Source organism: Zalophus californianus, chromosome 3, assembly GCF_009762305.2.
Source record: "Zalophus californianus isolate mZalCal1 chromosome 3, mZalCal1.pri.v2, whole genome shotgun sequence".
In the NCBI taxonomy this organism is placed as follows: domain Eukaryota; kingdom Metazoa; phylum Chordata; class Mammalia; order Carnivora; family Otariidae; genus Zalophus; species Zalophus californianus.
In genome coordinates this window covers 187,302,674-187,327,245 of record NC_045597.1, presented here as the reverse complement: position 1 = coordinate 187,327,245, position 24,572 = coordinate 187,302,674, and the positions used below count along the sequence as shown (strand labels likewise).

At 54.0% G+C, this 24,572-nt stretch overlaps 2 protein-coding genes across 3 annotated transcripts in view; one reads left to right on the top strand and one right to left on the bottom strand.

Moving 5' to 3' along the window:
- DIS3L2 (DIS3 like 3'-5' exoribonuclease 2) overlaps window positions 1–24,572 on the bottom strand; it is a 437,114-nt gene that overhangs the window by 377,571 nt on the left and 34,971 nt on the right. The gene's annotated exons all lie outside the window — the stretch shown is intronic.
- NPPC (natriuretic peptide C) lies at window positions 9,374–14,055 on the top strand. Of its 2 annotated transcripts, none has more exons than XM_027588755.2 (3): window positions 9,374–9,595; window positions 10,056–10,366; window positions 13,600–14,055. In XM_027588755.2, exons 1-2 carry the CDS (start codon window positions 9,506–9,508, stop codon window positions 10,344–10,346), a joined length of 381 nt encoding a protein of 126 aa, XP_027444556.1. In that variant the 5' UTR covers window positions 9,374–9,505; the 3' UTR covers window positions 10,347–10,366; window positions 13,600–14,055. The 2 variants fall into 2 exon arrangements, with proteins under 2 accessions (XP_027444556.1, XP_027444557.1); XM_027588756.1 differs by lacking the exon at window positions 13,600–14,055 and adding an exon at window positions 11,217–11,710.

The window sequence follows — 24,572 nt, the reverse complement described above, 5'->3', positions numbered from 1 at the left end:
AGGGAGAGAGAGAAGGGAGGGTAGAGGCGGAAGGAAGGAAGGAAGGAAGGAAGGAAGGAAGGAAGGAAAGAAGGAAGGGAGGGAGGGAGGGAGGGAAGGAGGGAGGGAGGGAGGAAGAAAAATTCTATTTGCATGGAGATGTATTTTCCTGTGTAATTTGTATATATACACAGTATTTAAACAGCCCAAATCCTGACTGTGATTATATTACAGACTATGCAGATCCATGGGAAAAGTTATACAAAATTACGTTGCATTAAAAAAGTCGATCACAAGACACTGTGTACTCTTAGATTCCACCTAGGCACAAATTTTGGGCGATCTGAAAACTTAGAAAAGTAATAGGCAGATCATGTTATATTGGTGGAGGCATTTAAACATTTTGATGTTGGTTTGACATTTCTGTTGACCTTGCACTGTAACACTGGATAAATATTCTATACACGCACAAAGTTGATTACAAAAAAAGAACGTTCCTCACTCCGCCCACATTAAGCTCGACACTGCCCGGGCCATCTTGAGGCTAGCTTCCTAGCCCCAGCCCGAGGTTTCCAAGCAAGTGAGAGCATGTGTGCGGAGGGCAGAGGTTGGCAGGGCCCCCAGCAGGAGCCCCTCCTGTGGGACACAGCTGCCCGCGGGGTCCTGGCCTGGCGAGGCCCGGGGAGCGTCTGATCGCATGAGCTCATGTGAAAGCCCCACGCCTCCAGGTCTCCAGCGAACATTTGCCATTCCTTTCCTGTCACCACCCAGCTCTGCGCTTGTGCCCATGAGCTCATAGTGCTGGGCAAGACCGCCTGGGGGTCAGATAACTGCCAGGGGCAGCTCTTTTCCCAGCATGCTGCCTCTGCCCCGTGCCTCCAAGAGACACCGAGCCGCCCCAACTCCCGCTCTGCGATGCCACACGGAACAGAGAATCGTGTGAGCTCAGCACAAGCCTGGGGGGCCGGACAGGGCTCTCCCCCCGAGCCCTGCCCCTGTGTCCGCCTTGCCTTGCTCTGGGAACTGCTCCGCCAAGGGGCACCAAGCAGACCCCACCTGGACTCCAAGCCCCGCCCCCGTCTGAGCCACTGTCTTGTTTCTGTCTCAGTTCCAGACTCAGCAGCGCCCCTGAGCCCCTCGCTGCCTCCCAGGTTGGGGGGGCAGCCCGAGGAGATGCTGGGGGAGGGGAGTCCGTCAGCTGTGAGGATCCCCACCCGGACGCAGAAATGGAGGCTCTGTCAGGCTCTGTCTGCCCAGCGGGTGTGAGGGACTGTTTCTCAGGTGCGTGACAGCTGCTTCCCACACTCAGCCTCATCCACGAGGGACCCCTGCGTGCCAGGCCTCCTGCTGCTGGGAATCCAAGGTGAGTCCCCGTGGCCTTTGTCTCGAGGACAACAGAGAAGAGGACGAGCACCCCTTTCCTTGTGTGTGTCACCCCTGGCACTCTCGAACCCCATCAGCCGTCTCCGGCCCGGACCCCCTAACTCAGGCCGGCCCCCCGAGAGGGCTGGTTTCCTGACACTGGAGCCCTCCGTCTCCCAGTCCTGTGACCACAGCGCTCCCAACCCATCTGGCCCGCTCCTTTCCAGACCTCCCAGAAATTAAAGAAGAAAAGAATGGGAAGAAGGGACGGTGTGGTCCCAGAGAAATGGCCGCTGACAGATGTGACAAAGGCCCCAGAACTCCAAGCAGCGCCCCCCCACCCAGAAAACGGCCACGAGCGGCAGAGGGGCTGTGTCCGTTTCTCTGCCCGACAGCACACCACGCTCCCACGGGAGGCCGCTCAGCCTCGGGTGGAGACAGCTGCTCGCTCCGCAGATGTTCTCGCGGGAAGCAGGGGCGCCGAGCCCGAGCCCCCCCCCGTGACTCACTGGAGCTCGGCCAGCTCACCCTGGAGGCCTGAGCGGCCTGTTGAGCCCGGTGTGCGGCTGGGGGCAGATCAGATAGCCTGTCCGCAGAACGGGGCTGCTGGTGGCTTTGCCAGCGTCTTTGCCACCGTGAGGGCAGAGGCTAGCTCTGTCCCTGCTGCCCCCCCTCCCCCAAGGCCTAGCACAGTGCTGGCCTTAAATCCCTGTGCATTTATTAAGCACCTACTGAGGGGCAGGCAGTGTGCAAGAAGCGGGAACGACTTGGGTGGACGTAGGCGTTCCTCAAGAAGTGGACAGACGGTGACATCAAGGCTGTGACAGCAACACGCTGAGGGGCTGTGGACTCAGAGGCTGGGCGGGCCCCCGCTGACTGTGTGGAGCCAGAGGAGAAGTCTGTGGGGACCAACAGGCCCAGGGAGAGCCCCGGCACTCAGCAGGGTCATCACACCCGAAGATTCCCCGGGCCATCCCACATCGTTTCCGAGCCTGCGAGGCTCTTCTGCCAGAAACAAGCCTGGCTTGGAGGCTCTCCTGCCTCCGCAGGGCTCAGAAACCAGTCCCAACGGTCACACGTCCTTCTCCATGAGGCTCACCTCCGGAAGGTTCTCGGTGAGCAGTAGCAACCACGCCCCCCTAGTCTGACCACCGTGCTACGGCCCTGCAGTCCGCGCAAGATGAAAGCTCAAGGGACAAGCAGGAAGTGGCATGGCCAAGACTCAGGCAGGGTCCCGCACCTGGAGCTATGGGGCTGGGATGTCCAGAGTACGATGCTCAATCCCTCTGAGTTCAAATTCCCTCCAAAGGTAGAGGGAAGGGGCCGGACCCCACTGCCTGGGCTGCTCGATCTGGGCACGCTTCTCTGAAACCAGGCGCCGTGTCTCCCCGGCCTTCTACCCTCCACTTCTGGCCCACTTACCGCCCGCTTTCCGGATTTGCTCATAACACATCACTCACCACGCTGTGTTTCTCTTAGCTCGGTGAAACCTATTCTGCCTTAGAAACACATTTGGATTTAATGGGGTAAGAAGGTGCTGAAGTTAGAAATACTTGCTTCATTTAGTAATACGTATGAGCATATGTCACATTCGTTGTACTGAAGGGAACTCTCCCCCACCAGGCTGTGAACTAGGATCCGGAACTGTCTAATTCTATAGAGTCAGGGTGATATTTTTAATCATCCCACAAAATAATTTACAGCATGATTTTTCAAGACCACGTGGCCAGCACAGTCAGCCCGGACCCAACCTTCGAACATTGTCCTGATGACTTGCTCTGCTATTTCCATAGAGGAACTACTCAAGTCCCTCCTGACTGTGCTTCTCTGCACATTGTCCCCTTCTTCTATCCACCTCTGAAGGTGCATAACAAAGGCCAGATGCCCCCAGATGTCCTCACGCTCACATCCGCACTAGGTGTGGAGCCTGCTTAAGATTCTCCCTCTCCCTCTGCACCCCTCTCTCTGTCTCTCTCTTTAAACAAACAAACAACCAAAACTAGGGAGTCCTGGGGCGCCTGGGTGGCTCAGTCGGTTAAGCATCTGACTTTGGCTCAGATCATGATCCCAGGGTCTTGGGACCGAGCCCCGCATCCTCCCTCTGCCTATTGTTCGCCCTGCTTCTCTCTCTCTCTCTCTCTCTCTCTCTCTCTCTGATAAATAAATATAATCTTAAAAACAAACAAACAAACAACAACTAGGGAGTCCAGATCACACACCCATGCACAGTCTGCAGGGCTGGTCAGGCAAACATTTGGCATTTCAGCTTCTCCGGGGGGCTGAGAAGCTAGGCAGCACAAAACCACTGATAACTGTGGTAACATAGAGACTGCCTCCCCTCCTTACCACCTCCTTGGAGCCCAAGATCCTGCATCAGCTGTTTGAGTGGAAGCCCTGAACCCTACTCTATGCTAGAGCCTCCCCTTTTAAATTATTTCACCCATGAAGCAAAGCAGGCCTCATTTGGGGGTGGGGGGAGGAAACTTCTCCTTGTTCAGCCTGCATTGAGACAAAGGGACCCTACTGGGCGATCCAGGAGAAAAGGTTTGTTGTGTGATTTTGCACACTGGGCCCAGAAACAATTCCCACAAACAATTCAGGGCAAAAGGGTGGGTTCCAACCAATTTGTGGGGGGCACCTGGGTGGCTCAGTTGGTTAGGTCTAACTCTTGATTTCAGCTCAGGTCATAATCTCAGGGCTGTGGGATTGAGCCCCGAGTTGGGCTCTATGCTCAGTAGAGAGTCTGCTTGAGATTCTCTCTGCCCCTACCCCTCCTCAAATAAATAAAATCTTAGAAAGAAAATGTATGGGCTTTGGGCTTTTTCAGGGTGGCGGGGATTGGGCTTAAAAGTATGTTCCCATCCCTGGGGAGCCCAGATTGCGAGAAGTATGTTCCTCCAATCCTCGTTAGCATCTGGCTCAGTCGTGTCTGTCTCTTGCTAGTGTTTTCCGGTCATTCACACTGACTGCTCCCCAGAAAGTAACTGATGATCACACACTCCTGGGGCAGAAATCTGCAGAGGACTCTCAGGCTTGGGAAACCCAGAGATGGGGTTCCCTGAGCTGACTGGTGGCCCTGGATCCTGACAAACCAATCCCATAATGCCTTCTGTGAAGATGCCAAGTTCAGAGGCTTCTGTAAGACACTTGGGGACCCTCCTACCTACACGGAGAAGCCTCCTTCCTTGAAGACTATAGACTCCAACAAATCTGAAACATGATCTCCAAGACCAGAGAGTAGACAGCCTGCCCCAGGTACACATCAGGAAGGTGGTCTCACTGTAGGGACCCCCAGAGCAGCAAGGAGTGGCTCCCTATTTGGAAAAGCTCCATGTGATCAACATTTTACCAGAGCCCAACCAAGGCAAGCCCAGTCTCCAGGACCTCTGCAAACATCTGGGGCATACTCCACGCCAAAGGTCAAGATGCTGAACCATCTTCGGCTCAGAAAGGCCTTTGCCATTACCTCCCTGCTCACTTTCTCAGGAATTAGGCCTTGACCTCTGCTCCCTCACCTGCCTGTTAAAAGCCACACGGGGAACAGTTGTTCCCCCCCCCCCCGCCCCAGGGAACTGAGCCTATCTATTGAGGCTCTCTGTCAACCCTATCTGTCTTTTATTTTTGAAAAGGAAAAAAAAAAGGAGGGATAAACTCTGACGTCATGGGCCTGCGTAGGACAGCGGGGTTGGAGGCCATCTGGAGCAGGTCCTGGCAGAGCCCCTGGGAAAAAAGAAAGAGGGCAGCTGGCTCATCAGGTGGGGGTGTCCTGGGGTCAGACAAAGACCTCATGGCACCATTAGGTTAAGCTTTCCTGGAATTTCTCCCAGGACGGACGGATGACGCTTCCTTGGCCTCCAGCTCCTGTCTTAAAGCCAGGCCCTGTAGGTGTAGGACTCCTGGAGGAGCCCCCAAGCTCAGAAAGACCTGGCCAAGCTTTGGTCTCTGTGTCCACTGTGGGTCTCCACCACCAAACAGTCCTGGGGAGACTCAGGGGCCCAGGGCCCCCCCCTTTCCCCGGGATTGTGAGTGTTTGCGCCGTGACATTCAGATTCCTCTTCTGCCCCAGCTGCTTGTCCTGCCTTTGTCTAGGGGTCGGAAGCCTCTTGTCAGGCCTCCTGATTCCCTCTACCCCCGTCCAGGAGGCAAGTACGGTTTTTTCACAATTACAGGTGATGAAAGTGAAGGCCCAGAGCAGTGATAGGACTTGGCCAGGGTCCCGCTGAAATTTCCCTGCCCGGCCTCCATAGGATCTGCTCACCGCCTGTTCAGTGTCCTCTCTGGGAAGTTATGCAGCTGGAAGGAGGCCCCTGGGATGAAATAATTGCAGAGAAAACAGATGGACTGCTGAGGATCCCTCCCTTCCTCTGTGAGCCTGAGAATCCTCCTGCTTTGCCCCAGTGCCAGGAGGGGGCGCTGTTTCACAGAGAGCTGGTTCGCCCCTCCTGCCGTGGGGAACTGGACATTCTGTCTTAACCACCCCTTCCTCAGCTTCAGAGAAGCCCTTCTACACCCGTTTCTCACTGGAGGAATACTAATCAAGGCCCCCTTCATGTTCCATAGGGGCTGGGTAGCCGAGTGGACACCAACTCTCCCAAGGAAGGGCCGCATCCCTAGTAGGTGCAAGAGTCTCACCTTGCCTTCATGGAGGAGAAAAAGGGAAAAGGGACCCACAGGAATGGAGTCTTCTTTCTCCATGTCTCCACCTTTCAGAGGTCCGGGAGGGAGAAGAGGGTCCCAGCCGTGTGCCTCTCAGATGCTTGGGGTTTGGCACACTTTAGCCCGGCTCTGACTTTTCCCAGTTCCTGTTCCCTCTCTGTGCCTCCCCCCAACTGGCCACTCTCCCTCGGCCTCATCTTTCATGCCCGCCTCCAACCCAAATTTGCTTTTTCCTCCCCACCCTCCAGAGCACAATAGGCTCTCACCCTTGCCAGACAAGCCCTTCCCCCTCTTTATCACAAATGCCTCCAGAACCTACCTCTGCTGACTTGCCTCGCTCCCAACCCTGCCTCCTCTGGGTCTGAAGCCCCCACTTTCCTGAGCATGCAGCGCTCTGCAACATCGAGGGGCTGCCCTCCAGCTTCCCTCCGTTTCAAGGACTTGCCCTTTGGCGAGGCCGCTCATTGTTTTTCTTTTACTGCAACCCTCTAAGCCTGGGTGCGCTCCACGGTGTTAGCCCACAGGGCGTCACTGCTTTCTCCTCCTGCCTGCCAGGTCCCTTCCCTGCTCAGCACAGACTTTTCCTCTCCAGGAAGCCCGCCCTGCTAGCCCAAGCTGGGGGAGCTGCCCTCCCTCCCCACCATTGTCCTTTTCTGCCTATAAAGCTGGTGGCTGTTTCCAGGGGTCCTTCCCTGCAGGGATGGGACTCCGCAGGCTGCCTGGGTGCTCGGCAGATACTTGGGGTATCGGTGGGTGGATAAGAGACACATGACAGGAGTCTCTACAGAACTGCCAGACTCCTGAGTAGCCTTTTCTCTCTCTTTTGCCATTGGCAGGAGTTTTCACGCTGAGCGTTCAATAAAGTGCTGCCAACAGTTCCTGTTCAGCTGCTCAGTGGGTCCAACTTTCCCAGGCCTGGCCCCTGGGGCCAGAGCAGAAAAAGCAGACCTCATGAGGGAAAAGCAGGAAGGAGGAACTTGAGTCCCCATTCTAGACCCAAGAGGGAGAGAGCTTCCTCTGCATCTTGCTGCGGGAGGAACCCAAGGCACTGACATGCTGACCACCTCCTTCCCTGAAGGTTCCTCCAGCCTAGTCCTGGAACTGCTCTCCACCCCACCTTCCGGCAGTTAAGCAGGAGCTGCTCCCTGGCCTGCCCCAGGAAGCGTCGCTCCACAGGTGACTGTTCCTGGATCCGGTCTGTTGCAAATGATCACAGCCCAGTGGTCAGCAGTGGGGGCTCACCAGAAGATTCCACTTCCAAAGAGGGAAAGTAGAGACTGAGACTCTACCCACACTGGGGTGGGGTTGGGTGGGGTTGGTTTATTCAATTTAGTCTCAAAGCTCAAAGAGAGGGGAGACTTAGATAGTTAGCCAGCTGTCACCAAGTATGTCCAAGGGACGCAAAAGACAGGAAGAACCAGCCTGCAGACATTCAGACAGAAGGAGGTAACCACTGTGCAACAGAAGCTTCCAACCTGTCCTTAATGAGGGGTTTCAGAGGAGGTAGCTGTTGTCCCCTGGAAACGAGCCCCATGCCTGGCCCTAGTCAATCTGCCCAGCTCCTTAAACAGGTGTAAATAAAGCAAGTCTCAGGGAAGTTCCAGATTGGTAACACTCTCCTTTGATCAGTAGGCAAAGAGGAGAGAAGACCTCCATCACCTACCCAGAAATCCCTCCCTCTTCCCCCTTCTTGCGCCTCTTCCTGACTCCTCAAATGAAAGAGTGGTGCCACGCTATGGGTGTTACCAGGGAGCAGCAATCAGGGGGGCTGCATGGAAGTGGTGAATCAACTCACCAGAACTCCCAAAGGATGCCCTGTCAATGTCTGAATCCTCTTCCGGGCTCAGAAATTCTGCTACCCCAAACTCAGACCTCGGGTGCGGGTTATTTCCTAAACAAAGGGACCTTGGGCTTGGTGGTTGTGCAGTCCTGGGTGGGAAGGAGAGAGCCTGAAGGGACGGTGTGCCATTGCCTCCTGCCGTCTAGGCCCAGCTGTGGGAACCACCCACGTGGCACCTGATTCCCCCTGCTCTTCTCGACTGTCACTGCCCTGTGCCTTGGCCACAGCTTCCGATCCCTGAAACAACTCCTCCAGGCACCTGCATCTGGCTGTGGTCTTCTTGCCTAGGGACTGCCCCCGTGTCCCTGTTGTGTGCTCTCCAGCAGAGGTCCTGCTGGGTGGCAGTGGGATCATACACTTCGGCACCTGGCTCAATTCTTGAGGTGCCCATCCCCAAGGGACTCCTCAGAGCTCAAAGGCACCAAGACACCCTGCCCCAGGAGAGGGAGTTGTGAGCAGCAGGTATAAGTGACTTTTGTCCCGACAGCTTCAGCACAGATCTATCTGAGGCTGAAAACAACGAAGGCAACCGCCTTTCACAGTTCACGGAAGCCACACTGGGCTCGAAGCTGGGTAAAGCTCCCTCCCCAGCCCGTGCAGGTGCACAGGACGCCGCAGCGAACATCGTCACGCTGCGGTTCCTCGGTTCCTCGCGTGGGTGCAGACAGGCTCGGGCGCGCACCCGTGAGTGCACAAGGAAGCCATCCGCCGGGTCAGGGCGGTTCTGTGCGACGGACCGAGGCTGAGCGCGAACTTAGAGCCACCGTGACGGGTACAGGATGCTACTGCACATACGCACCGGCACCACTATCTCGGGCCTGCCATCTTAGCCCATCTGTTCGCGATTCACTCTGAAACACACCCGCAGGCGAAAAGCTTGCCCTCTCCGGTGTAGGACTTGCGCTCCCCCCTGCGGCCCCCGGGCAAACCTCGCTCTCCCTGCGCCTCCCGCCCAGACCTCCGCCCCATCCTCTGCCTCCCCAACTTAAAGACGTTGGTGCGATCTGACTTCCCGAGTAGGTGAAAGGTGGAGCCGCAGTACCAGGCCTGCACCTGTCTGGTGCCCAGGGAAGAGTTTGGCAACAAGGCAGATCTGCGTGGATTTCGGGCTGGGCCAACTTTACCGCTGTGCGGCTTTGGGCAAGTGACTTGGTTCCTCTGAGCCTGTCTTTGCAGCTGCACAGAGGGAAACTGATCCCTTCTAGGGAGAGCGCGTGTGTTGAGGTCCAAGCGTGTGTGCAGGGCACCGGGAGCAGCAACGCTTGGCATGCCTGGCACGCGCTCGCTGCAAATGGAGTTCCCTGTGCGCGCCGCTTTGCAGCCGCGAGTGCAGCGGGAGAGAGCTGGCGGAGCCGCGGGATCCCTCCGGGGCTGGGATGGAGGTGGGGGCAGTGGGGGAGCCCCCGCGGCCCCCTCCGGGCCCTCGGCGCGCGTGCCATTGGCCCGGGCGGCCGGGTGGGCGGGAGGATGACATCAGCGGCAGGTTGGATTATAAAGGCGCGAGCGGAGCCGCGGGCTCAGAGCGCACCCAGCCGGCGCCGCGCAGCACTGGGACTCGCGCCCACACCGCAGCCCGGCCAGCCTGCTCCGCGCTCGCCTGCCTGTCTGCCCGCCGACCCCGTGCGCCCTCGCTGCCGCGGGTCTGCGTCCCTCGACCCCACCGGCACCATGCACCTCTCCCAGCTGCTGGCCTGCGCCCTGCTGCTCACGCTACTCTCGCTCCGGCCCTCCGAAGCCAAGCCCGGGGCGCCGCCGAAGGTGGGTGCTGTTGCATGGACAGCGGGACTGTGAGGGGCCATGGGAGGGCTGGGGGCCTAGGAGGATGCGGCGCACAGGAGGGAGCAGAGGGCGGGAAGGCTGCCCTCTTCTCCGAGCTGTGCACAGGTGAGAGCCGGGGAGCCCTCGAATCCAACTCGGGGGGTCTAGGTCCCCAGCCTCGGGAGAACGTCGACAGATGCGCAGCCCCTGCCCCAGTGTGGCCAGCCCCGCAGGGGGCAAAGAAGGGGAGGGCAAGGGGCTCCCGAAGGAGCGGACAGCGGCGGCTGCGTGGCAGGTGGCTGCCGGGCCAAGCTGTCCGGCATCTGTGGGGGCGCGCTCAGGGCTCGGAAGGGACAAATCGCGCGGGCGGGCGCGTCGGGCTGGAGCATCAGGGGTCCCGCAAAGTACCTCGCGCTGCCGCCGGGCGTCCCTTCACCTGCCCGCCGTTTCCCTCGGACAGGTCCCGCGAACTCCGCCGGGAGAGGAGCTGGCTGAGCCCCAGGCTGCGGGCGGCGGTCAGAAGAAGGGCGACAAAACTCCCGGGGGCGGAAGCGCCAACCTCAAGGGCGACCGGTCGCGACTGCTCCGCGACCTGCGCGTGGACACCAAGTCGCGTGCGGCGTGGGCCCGCCTTCTGCATGAGCACCCCAACGCGCGCAAATACAAAGGAGGCAACAAGAAGGGCTTGTCCAAGGGCTGCTTCGGCCTCAAGCTGGACCGGATCGGCTCCATGAGCGGCTTGGGATGTTAGTGCGGCGACCCCTGGCGGCGGTGAGTACCACCAACCCCGGCGGCCCGGAGCTTGTGCACACCTAGCTCCCCCGCGGCGCCCGCCAGAACCAAGCCTGAACCCCCACCCCACCCCACCCCACCCCCCCGCCGCCCGCAGGCCGATCCCTCTCTGATCCCCTGGCGCTGGGATCGTTCCGCCTCCCAGCCGACCTTTGGAGGCGAGCCAGGCGATCCCAGCACGAGAACCGGTGTGTGTGCGAGGCATTTGCCCCCAACCCCATTGATCGTCCCACTTTACAGACGAAAAAAGTGAGGGATAAAGCGGTCAGGGAACTTTGGCAAGGTCAGAAATGGCTCAACGCGGACGAACCCACCTCACTTCCTTTAGAGAAGCAGAGACAACTTGGTGGGGTCCTGCCCACTCCCCAACCATAAGCCAACCAGCAGAACTGGTCCCAATCGGCCATTTGAGTGTATTGAGGGGAGATGGCGGGTTTGTGGGAGCAGAGAAGGAAGGGCAAACACACAAGCGGAGGGTAAGTTTATCTACCAGCCACTGGTATCGTGGTGCCCAGGCATTAGGCAGCCCAGAGGTCAGGGCTGCTTCCCAGGACTTATTTGGACATACTTGGAGAAATACCTGCCCCTTCACAATAGAGAGAATAGCCCTCTGTCGGCATCACCAGGATGCCCATCTGCCCCAGAGCTTTCTGATCCTTACTCCTTCTCTAAACCGTGGCTGTGAGCAGACTGGTCTGTCCAGGGTCCTGATGCTGCTTGCTGCCTGCAAGACTTCAGGATGGAAACTCATCCGAGGCATTATTTCAGGTCAGGGAAAAAGACTAAAATAAATCTTTTTTTTTTTTTTTTGCCCCAACCTGGACCTCAGCATGTCCCAAACGGCTCCTCACCATCTCCCCGCCTCCATCATGCCTGGGACCCCTGTTTCTGGCGTGTCCTCAACAACCTCTACCAGGGCTGGAAACTCCTGTGCTCCCTTCAGTCCCTGCCGGGTGCTGCATCCTGGCAGTGTTGCAAAGACCCTCCCCACCTCCCCCCTCCTGTCCGTCCCTGCTGCCCATCAGTTCTCACGGAGAAACGGAGCCCACCTCTGAAAGTGACATTCAAGTGCTTTAGGATCTGACTCTTTTTGGCATCCAACATTTCCCGGCAGCCTCACGGCTGCCATTCTGGATCACACAGCCTGTCTGTCCCACTCTGAGACCACGGGGAAGCGGCTCTCTTACCCTGGAAGCCTTGTCAGCCTCCACGCTGTCTGCCCCCAGAAGGCAACAAGAGCGCCCCTCTTTGAAGCTCGTCAGCACATTGCCTAAGCCTTTTTGACAGCACGGAACCCTTTTTCAACAGAGCCATAGTTGCTTGGGAACCTATTTAGCTCCTCCAGATGAACTCATGAGCAACTTGAGGGCCAAGTGCTAGCCAAAGGTGACCTGGAACCCACGGCAGCCCAAAGAGGCTTTTAAAAATATTTGTCAATGACCAGAGAAACATGCCCCCCCCACCCAGCTTAGGGGCATCCCTCTCCCCCCCGCCTTGGGCTTTAGCAGGGCTTCCCCTCTGTACAGCCAGACCTGACTGTGTGTTCCCCTCCATTTCTGCAGGGGCTTCATTTGTCTGAGATCTTGATTCACCCCTGCCCAGGAAGAGGTGATTCTGGCCTTTCGTAGCTTCCATTGTCGTGGTTTTGGTCTCTTCCGTCCTGTCTAAACAATGAAGAGATGGAGCTACAGGCCTCACATTTTTTTAGTTCACGTTGATTTAAGCACCGACCTCAAACTTTAGAATCTAAACAAATGTTATTCAACGGGTTAGCAGGAGACAAGATGAGGAAGGGGACCTGGAAAGTGTCTGGCGTGCACGTTCCCCTAGGCTCCTTGTTCTTGGGTGTGGCCGGCTTAGGGAGGTGCTGGGCAGGAGGCCAGATTGCTAGGATGCTCAGCCCCTTTGATGAGGGAAATTTGTCGACCTCCCAGAAGTTCTGTCCTTAACAGCCACCTCTAGCTCCTTAACCTTCTCAGCCCCACCCTCACACCACAGCCGTCAGGATAAGACAGAGCATCCTTCCTGTTGCCGGCAGCCTCCTAGCAGAGACGACCCAGGCAGCTCACTGTCTCAGCTTCAAAGACAGAGACAGCTTAGATTTTTCACATTCATGAAAACTCATCCCAAGCTGTGGCCATTTCTTCACTCAGGAGTTGACTTTGGCTCTAAGCAGCCACCATAATGACTGTCGCTGACGGTTACAGTCTTGATTATAAAATTCTAATGACAGAGACGGGGTGTGGCCGATGCCTGAATGAACACCTTGCCCAGGAGCCCCAGGGACATCCCAGACATCTGTCATTGTTTAAACACATAGGGCAGCCAGAGACGGGAGTTGAGGGACAGTTCACCAAGGCCCAGGGTCCCTGTGCATGTGCTGGCCTCTGGGAGGGCACCACACCATCTCAGGGGGACTCCTTCCTCAGGCCCCAGAGCACCCACACGCCCATTAGCAGAGAACCGGTAGAGCCCTCAGCAAAGGACTCTTTTAACTCTCAACCCAGCGAACCCAGTATGACCATTCCTTGCCCCAGGGCTGGCGTGAGACCCCGCTCCCTCTGCGTCTGAAGGGGACCCTTTCTGCGGCGCAGCGAGCTACAGACGGAAGCGCTATTTAAGGAGGGGCAGCTTGACCCAGACACTCTGCCAGTGCCCAACGTGTGGCCCCCTGTTGAATCTTAAAGCCGGCCCTGGGGAGGTGGCTATTATTCCATTTTATGGGTGAGGAGAGCAATACTCAAAGCTATCCAGGGCCATCCAGGAAGTTAATGTCAGAGTTGGGATTCGAGCCCAGAACTCCCAACTCCTCAGATGGGTGTCTTCTCCTTCCCTCAGCTGTCACACAGACACAGAAAGCCGAGGCAAGCACCTCGTGGAGGGTTTGTGTCGTTAGCAAAAAAAGGAAGGAGGGCATTTGCACTCTCCTCTCCTCCCCGCGCCTCACCCGGTGCCAAGGGCCGGGCCTGCAGGGAGCCTGAGGGGGAGGAGGGCTGGCAGACATCCTGGTTCCACCTGCGCTGGGGCAGGAAGTGCCAAGGACACTTGGCAGATTAGGTGAGGGCCAGAGAGGGGCCCCTTCCCCGCTCCAGGACGGCCTTGTCAGGGCTAGTCGGCCCAGGTGGGACGCGGCTTCACACTGCTCGGCAAAAGGGCCTGTCCTGCAGGCTGGGCTTCTCAGCTAAGTGTCCCATGTCCCCTCTGTGTTTCAGGATCGGGAACTTGCTCCGTTTTGCTGAGGTCATTCTTGGTCATCAGCCTCACAGCATCTGGAAGCACCTCCAACGCAATGTGGCTTTTACATTTCCTTTTTTTTTTTTTCCTGGTACTAGGAATACACAACACCAGCTGTTTTATTATTATTTGGGAAGGGGGGGTATGATTTTATTGTTTGGGTTTTTTTTAATGAAAAATAAAAAGTTATATATTATATATATATTATATACATGCAACACACACCTACACAAACGTGATGACAAGGGACAGTTTTTAAGAGACTGACAAAACCAGCTGTAAAACGTTGCTGTTTGTAAATTCATCTCATGCATAAATGTATTTATGTTGTAAAGCTATTTATATTGTTTATAAAGAGATATTTATAAAAATTTTATTTATGTAACTAAATGAAAGAAGTCAATCATTGTAATGTTTTTGTCTTAACTAGTGGAAAAATGTAAAAAAAAAAAGTCATTCCATGAACATCTTGAAAACTGTCTTTATTTACTTACTGCATTTATTGTTTAGATATTAGTCTGAGGAAGAGGGGAAATGTGAAGACAAGGCTTTTGCCTTTCTTCCCTCCAGCTGTAGGTTCAACCAGTTTCCCGATTCTGGATTTGTTTGTATCAGAATCCCCTGGGGATCCTGGGGCACCTGGGTGGCTCAGTCGGTTAATCGTCTGCTTTCAGCTCGGGTCATGATCCCGGGGTCCTGGGATCGAGCCCAACGTCCGGTTCCCTGATCAGCAGGGAGCCTGCTTCTCCCTCTCCCTCTGCCCCCCAACTCATGCTCTCTCTCCCTCTCTCTCCCCTCCCTCTCTCTCAAATAAATAAATAAAATCTCAAAAAATAAAAATAAAAAATGAAAAAAGATCTTGGGGATCTTGCTAAAAGTAAAGACTCCTGCCCCCACCAACCCCCTGATTGAATCTGAGCCCCCTGGGCAGGATAAGACTCGCCATGTGCATTTTGTCCCTGATGCTTCTGACCAATTCGGCCAGTCAGGAGGCTCTGCTCAGAGCCCTTCACAGCTGGGAAGTCAGATGCTGTGAATTAAATTAATGTAGAACTTAGCTGACTGGGGGTCCTCTAATTCTATTCCATCTTTTCTCTGTTATTAGAAGAGGGAAAGAACTGGAAACTCCCCTTCTGTTTGGAGAGAGTTAGATTTCTGTGTAGGTTGCAGAATTGGTCAGGTTACCTTGTGAATCTGAGCGCACAAACGCATTCGGTGGGTCGTTTTATCTCAGAGTGAATGTCATGGTCAGAAGGGACCAAGGCCAAGGACCTCAGAGAGTACAGGAGGTATCAGCTCCCGTGTTTGCACAGTGTGCTGGGCTTTGCCAGGGGTTGTGGTGTTTCTCTTCACTTGAAGCTGCTAACAGTTATGATTCCTATGCCCCGTGGAGCCTGAATGTGACATTATGAATATTTAGAATCTCTTTGCCTGAAACCTGCAAGAAAATCAAAGAACTCCGAGATAATCTCACCACATCTTTGGCGTGGTGACCTCTTCCATCTGTCTCCTGTCCCCTGTTGGGTGAAAGCAGGGACAAAAAGAGCCTTTCGGGCTGGTTAGATCAGCTGGGAGGGAATTGGACAGCGTGGCCCCCAGGTCACGGGTCGGCAGGCCTGGCGCAGTGGTTCCCCAGGAAAACCGGCATGTGGGGGAGGTGGCCAGGACACCCAGCCTTTCTGTTGACATCGGAGCTCATGGCCTTTCTTCCCTGCAGCTGCAGGTTCTCAGGACAACCCAGTGACCTCGCCCAGGTGAGAAAACTGCTTCTAAGACAGGTTCCAGCTGGGAAAGGTTAGGGCTCCTCCCAACCCCCCCAACTTCCACCACTGCGCCAGGGAACTGCTCGTCCAGGGTGTGGCGATCTTCCTTGGTCTCACCCCACCTCTGTGGCTCAGAACTCGGGTGCCTACGTCAAGGAGGGTGAGGGGTTGCTGTACTCAGGCCTCACCAGTGCCTCAGTTCACTGTGCTGTCTGCAGACCCCATGCCAGGGGATGCAGAGAGGGGCTGCAGAAAAAGGGGGAACAAGAAGGCAAGGGGTACACTGTGGGCTTTGTGGGTGGTGAGGTAGGGACATCTCCCCTAACCCCAAAGACACAAGGGGGGAGAATTCTGGGATTCAGGGAGTCACCAAGCTAAAGGTTTTTCCTGTGAACAGGATCTGGGGTGCTAGTAACCCCCCAGCCCAAGTATGCATGCCATCCTACCAAGTAGCTCTCACCCCATGAGTTAGTCCACAAATAGCACGCACGACTCTGTTGTCAGCTTCAGTCCCCACCGGGTGGAAGCCAGTCCCTCAGTCTGTTGGCTTAAGATGTTGCTAGACAGCCAGTCCTCCTTTGCTATCCAAACCTGAACTCCTATGGCTGCTTCCCCAGCAGTGACAAGGACATGTCATCCCGGCTGGAATTTCTGCTGAAAAGCCAGGAAGGATAGACAAATATTCCATAAATAACAGGACAAGTTTTGAAACCCTCAGAGATTTCCCCAGGTAGTATTACCCAAGAAATTCCAGTCCTCTGGTCTGGGTCTTGGTCTCCCCCGTCTCCACAACCACCTTGCCTCCAGAGCTGCCTGGGGAACCCACAGCTTCTGTCCCATGCAGGGTGACCACCACAGCCAGGACCACCTGGAAGGTATGGCTCCAGAGAGGTACCATCCCTGCACCTACCATGGAGGTGATGGGAGCACTAAAGACAGAGTCTCCAGATCCTCGGCCAGGCATGTGGTTCCAGGAGTCTACCTCTGCCCCTCCACACACCCAGGACATGGGAGGTCCTCCGGTGATAGCCATGACCCCAAAGGGGTGGTCCGAAATGGACTGCACAGGAGCAGGGAGCCTCTGGGGGTGATCAGAGAGATGACAATGTCTGGACAGGCTCAGAGCCTGGAAAGGGGCAGACTGAGGAGCCCCCTCTCTTAGGGACCATGTAAGTGGGGAGGGTCCCATCAGAAATGGAATTTGACTCAGACGGTTCACATGAAGAGGCTTTACTGAAGGTACTACTCACAGAGGTGTGGGCAGGTGCCACCGAGGAGCCAGGGGGTGGTCACTTCCTCCCCTGGGAGGAAAGGAGGAAGCTGTCCCTGAGTTGGAGCTGGGTGAAGGGGGTGTCCTATGGAAGCTGGGCCATGGTGCAGGACATGTCCCCAAAACAGGGAGAAATACCCCAACCTCTCTTTCCCCTCCTTGCTCCCTCTCTTGCTGGTGCCTCACAGGCTGTAGGCTGAGGCTGGGAGGCGTTTCTCTCTCTGGTACCTTAGTAAGGTCCGTCCCTCCTGATCCATCCTGATTCTGACATCACATTGTCTGTCAGTCACTTCAGAGTCCTAGGAGTTTGGGTCCCCATCTACACCTTCCTGTATGTGTGGCCCTCTCCAGAAACAGTTTTGGGGCCAGGAACTGTTTGCCAACAAAGTACATTTCAGATTTGCGAGGGGCAGAAGTTTATCTACTTCATTAATGTTTTTCCCTTTTTCATGGTACCAGGACACAGGCTCTTAATTAATTCCACTAGTTTGCTATTTTCTGATCTGAATATTTTTGCTCATGTATTTTTTTACTTAGTAATGTCATCTACATTGGTTTTCTTAAGAACTCCCTCTAAATTTGTAATTGAACATTGATCTCTGAGTATGGCTGAGTGTCACTGCCACTTAAGGACTTCCTACATCGCATGCCCTGTATTTCCTAGTAAAGTCTTTTTTATCTGATATGAACATTATCAGTCCAATTTTATTTTTGTTTGTGCTTGGTATCTTTGCCCAAACTTGGATTCTTCCCCTTGCTGTGTATTTTTTTTATTTAGGTGTGTTTATCAAGTTTTAGATTAAAATATACGTAATTTGAGACATTTTGGAATTTAATAAGGAAACTAGATTGTTCACATTTGCCGTCATTATTGCTTATTCTTGGGCCAACTTCTTCGTCTGCATTTTAACTCTGTTTTTAAGGTTCTTTAATTTTTTTTGTTCCTTTACATTTAATTTTTTTTTCTGTAGACTTTTGCTTGCTTTTATCTTCTGCAATGATTTGGAAAGTAGACATCCTGTTTTTAATTCTGTTAGTGGTTCCATTTATTTTTTCATGAAAATTATTAAACCCACATTTATATTATTATCAAAATCAAAATCACGAACAATAACTGCAGGCTCCTTCACAAGAGAGACAAAGAATTTAGCCCATTTATTTTTTCCCTGGTCTCTGTCCTTTCTGGATCTCCATTAACATAATCTGAGGGCACTCTCCTCAACTAGACCATTAAAACCACCAAAACATCCTCTCTCCGAAATTCCTTCAGCTTTCTGTTTGTTGCCCCATTGCAATCAGATATTTAGACCTTCGACCCTAACCCTCTTCCCCAGATGGGGTCCCATTGCATACTATGCCTTTCCCTGGGCCGGCTTCTCTACCCACTGCCTGTCTGTCTCCACGGTCATTGGTGGGGGGGCTCCAGCTGGTCTGGGGTTTCCATTTCAGCCCCAGGGTATGGTATGTTGTGTGTGTGTGTGTGTGTGTGTGTGTGTGTGTTGTATGTGTGTAGGGGATGTGTGTGTATGTATGTTGGGGGCATATGGTGTGGTGTGTGTGTTTATGTTGTGTGGGGGGTGGTGTGTGTATGTTCTGTGGTGTGTGTGTTTGATGTATGTGTAGGGTGTGTGTGTGTGTGTCTGTTGTGGGGGGCTGTATGGTGTGTGTGTGGTGTGTATTGTGTGTCTGTGTGGTGTGTGTGCGTGCATGTGTGTATGATGTATGTGTAGGATGTGGGGGGGCTGTATGGTGTGTGTGTGGTGTGTATTGTGCACGTGTGTCTGTGCAGTGTGCGTGCGTGCGTGCATGTATGATGTATGTGTAGGGGGTGTGTGTGTTGTGGGGGCTGTATGGTGTGTCTGGTGTGTATTGTGCACGTGTGTCTGTGCGGTGTGCGTGCGTGCATATGTGTATGATGTATGTGTAGGGGGTGTTGTGTGTTGTGGGGGCTGTATGGTGTGTGTGGTGTGTATTGTGCACGCGTGTCTGTGCGGTGTGCGTGCGTGCATATGTGTATGATGTATGTGTAGGGGGTGTTGTGTGTTGTGGGGGCTGTATGGTGTGTGTGGTGTGTATTGTGCACGCGTGTCTGTGCGATGTGTGTGCGTGCGTAGGGGTTGTATGGTGTGTGTGGTGTGTATTGTGCACGCGTGCCTGTGCGGTGTGTGTGCGTGCGTAGGGGCGGTGTGGGGGCCGCGCATCACACCGGGCAGTGCAGGGTGCGCTTCCTGCCGGGAGCCCTCCGCCCCCTTCCCTTCCCGAGCGCTCCCTCCCCGAGCGGAGCACGCAGCCGCTGCGCATTGCTCCTCCGGCCGCAGAGCTGCAGACCCGGAGCTGGACAGACTTGTCATCCCCCGGGCTGGCCGGCTCTCCAAGGCCTCTCTCGGAGGCCTTCACCCCCTTTGTCTAATCTGCTGGGGAGCCCCGTGAGGCCACAGCGAGGTCCAGGTGTTGAGCTGGGTCAGAGAAGGCGCCCCACACCTGGATGGACACCAGGGGGCGCCACAGCTCTGGAGCGATCAAGGGCTCCCAGGAGACAAGGGCAGACAGGGCTGAGAGTGCGGGCCAGAGAGGCAGGGCGTCGAGTGAGCGAGGTGCCCTGTGGAGCACGTGCAAACTGGGGCATGGACCCCAGGCGTGGGTGCTCAGAATCAGATGGGGGACCCGGGCTGTGCCTTGAGCCCTGAGCACTGGGAAGCGCCACAGGACTCCCTCTCCTGGCTTGGGGCTCAGGTCCGTTGGTCTGTGGGCTCAGTTCACGCATCCTTCCAGGGCCGCTGAAGGCCCAGGCCTGGTGTGAATCCTGAGTGGGAGCAGAGCGCAAGGCCGACAGACTGCCGCAGCAGCCTCCTGGGGGCACGCCGCCCGAAACAGATTGGGCCCCAGGAGGGCTGCCCGAGCTGTTCAGGATCTACCTTCTTTCCACACCCTGAAGGAACTCCAGTTTGTGAGCTCACACATCCCATCAGTAAGATCTTGGGTGTCTTATTTATTTGTACATGAAATGCAAGCACTTCTGTGTTAATGAAATTGTAAGACTGTGTGTGTGTGTGTGTGTGTGTGTGTGTGTGTGTGTGTGTGTGTATATACTTTCTTCCCAGGCCCCGGGAGAGGCCCGCACTCCCATATGAAGAGCGCCAGCCCAAAGAGCCCTCAGCACCTTTCCACGGAAGGCCTGGTGGGGGGCATGGGATGGGATGGAGGGAATGGTGTCAGCTCCTGCATGATCCATGAGCCGTGGGAATGGGGAGACTAGGCCTAAACTCCAGGAGAAGGTTGAGATCATTCTCTGAGGCTGGAGATGGGGTGACATCTGACAGGATCTTTACCAAATGGTGACGGCTATTATCCCTAGATGAGGGATTTCAGGTGGCTCTTTTTATTTTCTGTACTTTTGGTTGAACTTGCATTGTATGCAATGAAGAAGTGGCAGGTATATTAATGTATGTAGATATAAGTGTGTGTACATGTGTGCATGTGTGTAGATGTGTGTGTGTGCGCACACACACACGTTCGTAGCAGCATTATTCATAACAACAAAAAAGTAGAAACAACCCAAATGTCCATCAGCGAGTGCATGCATTTGTAAAAATGGTATATCCATACAGTGGAATATTACTCATTCATAAAGGAAGTATGACACATGCTTACAACATCAATGAAATTTAAAAACATGAGGCTATAAGTAAAAGAAGCCAGACACAAAAGGTCGCGCATCGTATGGTTCCATCTACGTGAAAAGTTCCAGAATGGCCTCGTCAATAGGGACAGAAAGTACATTCTGAGTGCTTGTCTAGGGTCGCAGTGGGAGTGTGAGGAGGTACAGGGAGGGACTGTTAACGGGTATCTGATTTCTTTTTGGGGTTAGGAAAAGAGTCTCAAACTGATTGTGATGAGAGTTCACAAGCCCGAATAGACTGAAAACCACGGACTTGTACACTTTCAATGGGTAAAGTAGATGGTATGTGAACTAGATCTCAATAAGTTTGTTATTTAAAAAACAATAAGGTTATTTCAAAAGGGAGAAGAATTTCAAAAACCTCAAGGGAGAAAACTCTTAGAATAAATCAGGCATTCAGAACCCAGACCTGTGCTTGGCTGGCCCTTTCCCAGGAGCAGGGTCTCCTAAGCTGCGTGCAGAGCTGGGCGCACCAGCCCAGGGGTCAGGCAGCCCGGTGCCCTCGCCTGGCGCCAGCCGGGAGCCTCAGACGGTGACACCACAGCATCCTCCTCCAGAAAAAGGCAGCAACCCCAGTCCTGCCTTGTGGGGCAGCTGCAAGGACGCACACAGGACATGATGCATGTCAGGATCCTTGCTCTGGGCCTGGACAGCGGGAGTGCGTGGTTATGGGAGGACAAGGGCACAAGGTGCACACATGCCCCCCCAGCAGGCTTCCCAGACGACGAACAATACCCCAGTCACAGTAACAGTGATACTGGAGGGCGCCTGGGTGGCTCAGTTGGTTAAGCGACTGCCTCCGGCTCAGGTCATGATCCTGGAGTCCCGGGATCGAGTCCCGCATCGGGCCCCCTGCTCGGCGGGGAGTCTGCTTCTCCCTCTGACCTTCCCCCTCTCGTGCTCTCTCTCTCTCTCTCATTCTCTCTCTCAAATAAATAAATAAAATCTTTAAAAAAAAAACAGAACAGTGATACTGGAATTAACTCAGCCTGCAGAGTCAGGCCACCCCTCCATCATCACCCGCAATTTCAGAGAGATTCCAGAGGCACCACATGCTGTCTTCTCTTTTCCTCTAGGCTCACAGCCCATGGCTCACAAGCCCGAAGGGGACATTGGCCACGGTGGCCATGCTGTCAATGCCCCTCAGAGATGCCACTCTGCTGGACACAGCAACTCCCCACGGGAACACCCGAGGTCTCCAGGCGTCCATGTCTGGAGGTGGGGTGGGGGCACTCATGTCCCTAAGTGGTCCTGCCAGGAGCCACTCTGGCCTCTGGGCCTTGAACTCAATCCACGTGGGTGGGGAAGGGGCAGAGGTGGAGGGTGGCAGATGACCCCGGGCCGTCCCCTCCTTCCTCATCACACTGAGTGTCTGTCCCTTACGTCATCCTTACCGCCCACCCCGCACCTCCCACACTCCCCCCAAACTCTTTCTTCCTCCTTCAGCCAAACGCAAGGGGCTTTGTGCTTGCCAACATCTACTAACAGGTGGCCAGAAAGGTCATTAGCTCCCAGGTCCATAAAGGTAACCCCATTTGGGCAGAGCCAAATGCCCCGTGACCCCCCCCCAAGGGGTTGCAAGTCCCTCGTGGGCAGGGACGAGGTCTTTCTTGTTTTGATGTTCCCACTATCTCAGCCAGTTGCTGGCACGTCAAGATGCTCAGCCCGAGTCTGTGGGAGCCAAGGGCACCTGAAGGCTGGGGTGCTGATCCCCGCCGCTGGGAGACAGGGTAACTCTCATGGGCAAGACCCCTGGGAGGCCTCTGGGGCACTGCTCACACAAGGGCCCCGGGATGATCTCAGAGACAGAGAGTGCTCTCAAGTGCTCCCTCTCAGCCCTGCTTTCCTCCCTGCATCCCTGCTCAAGAGCAGCAGAAATGGCCGCTCACTCTCCGTCACTGCCGTCATCAAAGTTTTAAGACTTCCTTTATGACCCTGCAAAGCCCATTTGCCCTGGCTTTCCGCTTCCTTCTGTCTTCTGGCTGCATTCCCACTCTGTGGTCTTTTCCTGTGACAGGAAAGTCTCTCTGACCCTCTGCAGTTAAGACAAACGTCTTGGGATCTGTGTGGCTAAGCAAGTTATCTTTGCCCCTCTGAGCCTCAGTTTCTCATCTGCAAAGCGGGGGTGATGTCTAATTCAGAGGGTTATGGAGAGGATTGGATACCCTAATAATGTCTTGGCTGTTAGCACAGTTAATACTTAATAAGTGGTAAGAAGAACAATAAAATGTGCCTGGGCTACTCTGGCATAATGCATTTAAGACAGGGGAGAATGTGAAGTCTTTGCTAGGTTATAATTATTTCAAGCAGAAACGAATTTCATAGAAACAGAATTTTATTTTATTCTGTTTTTTAAAAGATTGTATTTATTTATTTGAGATAGAGGAGGAAGGGCAGAGGCAGAGGGAGAAGCAGACTCCCTGCTGAGCAGGGAGCCTGACTCGGGGCTCGATCCCAGGACCCTGAGATCATGACCTGAGCCGAAATCAAAAGTCAGACGCTTAACCGACTGAGCCACCCAGGCACCCCTAGACACAGAATTTTAAAGAGACCAGAAATCATCCAGGTAGACAGGTGTTAAGTCATCTAATGCAGAAGCAAATGCTATCAACCCTACCTTCCAAGAACGTCCTGGATCTGAGCCCCCCCTTGCTGGTCTTCTGCTCCCAGACTGCTCAAGCCATCTGCATCTCACACCCAGACAAACAGCTGATGATCCTAGCGGACCTCCTCCGCACATCTGCTCTTCGGACGAGCCCACGTGACCACTCCCGCCCCGGGACTTGGCCCTTGCTGCTCTCTCGGTCTGGACCAGCAGTGTCCCCCTCTATTCTCGTGGTGCATTCACTTACTCAGATCTCAGCTCAAATGCCAACTCCTCAGCCAGGCCCTCCCTGACCATCTTCTCTGGGATACCTTCCCACTTGACTGCCCCACGCACTGGTTACTCTCTTACCCTGCTTTGTTTTGCTTCCCACATTTATATTACGTGCCTCTTTGTTTAGTGCCTGCCTTCCCCACTGAAATGTAAATTCCACAGGGGCAGGATTTTGTCTTGTTTACACTGCAAGTCCAGCGTCTAGACTCTAAAACACGATAAGTGCTCAATAAATATTTGTCAAATGAATAAATCATCATGTTTACAGCCAAATCCTGGGTAACTGCTCAGTAACAAGCAAGTTTAAAAAACATGTAAGATAATGGAAGTGACTTTTAGCCAGTTCGGAAAATGCAATCTGTCTTTTAAAATGTACTCCCTATACAAACTACAATGAAATATCACCTCACACCTGTCAGAATGGAGAGAATCAACAACACAAGAAACAACAGGTGTTGGCGAGGATGTGGAGAAAAAGACACCCTCGTGCACCATTGGTGGGAATGCACACTGGTGCAGCCACTGTGGAGAACAGTATGGAGGGTCCTCCAAAAATTAAAACTAGAACTACCCTACGATCCAGTAATCACACGACTGGGTATTTACTCCCAAAATACAAAAACACTAATTAAAAGGGATACACACACCCCTATGTTTATTGCAGCATTATTTACAATAGCCAAATTATGGAAGCAAGTGTCCATCGATTGAAGAACAGGTAAAGAAGATGTGGCATGTATTTACAATGGAATATTACTCAGCCATAAGAAAGAATGAAGTCTTGCCATTTGCAACATGGATGGAGCTAGAGAGTATCGTGCTGAGCGAAATCAGTCAGTCAGAGAAAGACAAACACCATATGATTTCACTCATATGTGGAATTTAAGAAACAAAAAAAAAAAGGAAAGGGAAAAAATAAGAGAGAGAGAGAAATCAAGAAATGGACTTTTTTTCTTTTCCTTTTTTTTTTAAAGATTTTATTTATTTATTCATGAGAGACAGAGAGAGAGAGAGAGGCAGAGGGAGAAGCAGGCTCCCAAGGAGCAGGGAGCCCGATGCGGGACTTGATCCCAGGACCCTGGGATCATGACCTGAGCCGAAGGCAGACGCTTAACCATCTGAGCCACCCAGGCGCCCAATGGACTTTTTTTCTTAAGATTTATTTATTTATTATTTGAGAGAGAGAGAGAGAGTGCGAGCGAGCAAGCGGGGCAGGGGCAGAGAGAGAAGGCGAGAGAGAATCTCAAGCAGGCTCCACGTTCAGCACAGAGCCCAACACGGGGCTCGATCTCATAACCCGAGATCATGACCTGAACCAAAATCAAGAGTCCGACACTTAACTGACTGAGCCACCCAGACAG

Excerpts from the sequence above, each read along its gene's own strand:
- NPPC (XM_027588755.2), top strand. The coding sequence starts at position 9,506 with ATGCACCTCTCCCAGCTGCTGGCCTGCGCCCTGCTGCTCACGCTACTC. Across the intron at positions 9,596-10,055 it reads AGCCCGGGGCGCCGCCGAAG|GTCCCGCGAACTCCGCCGGG; the intron begins GTGGGTGCTGTT and ends TCCCTCGGACAG.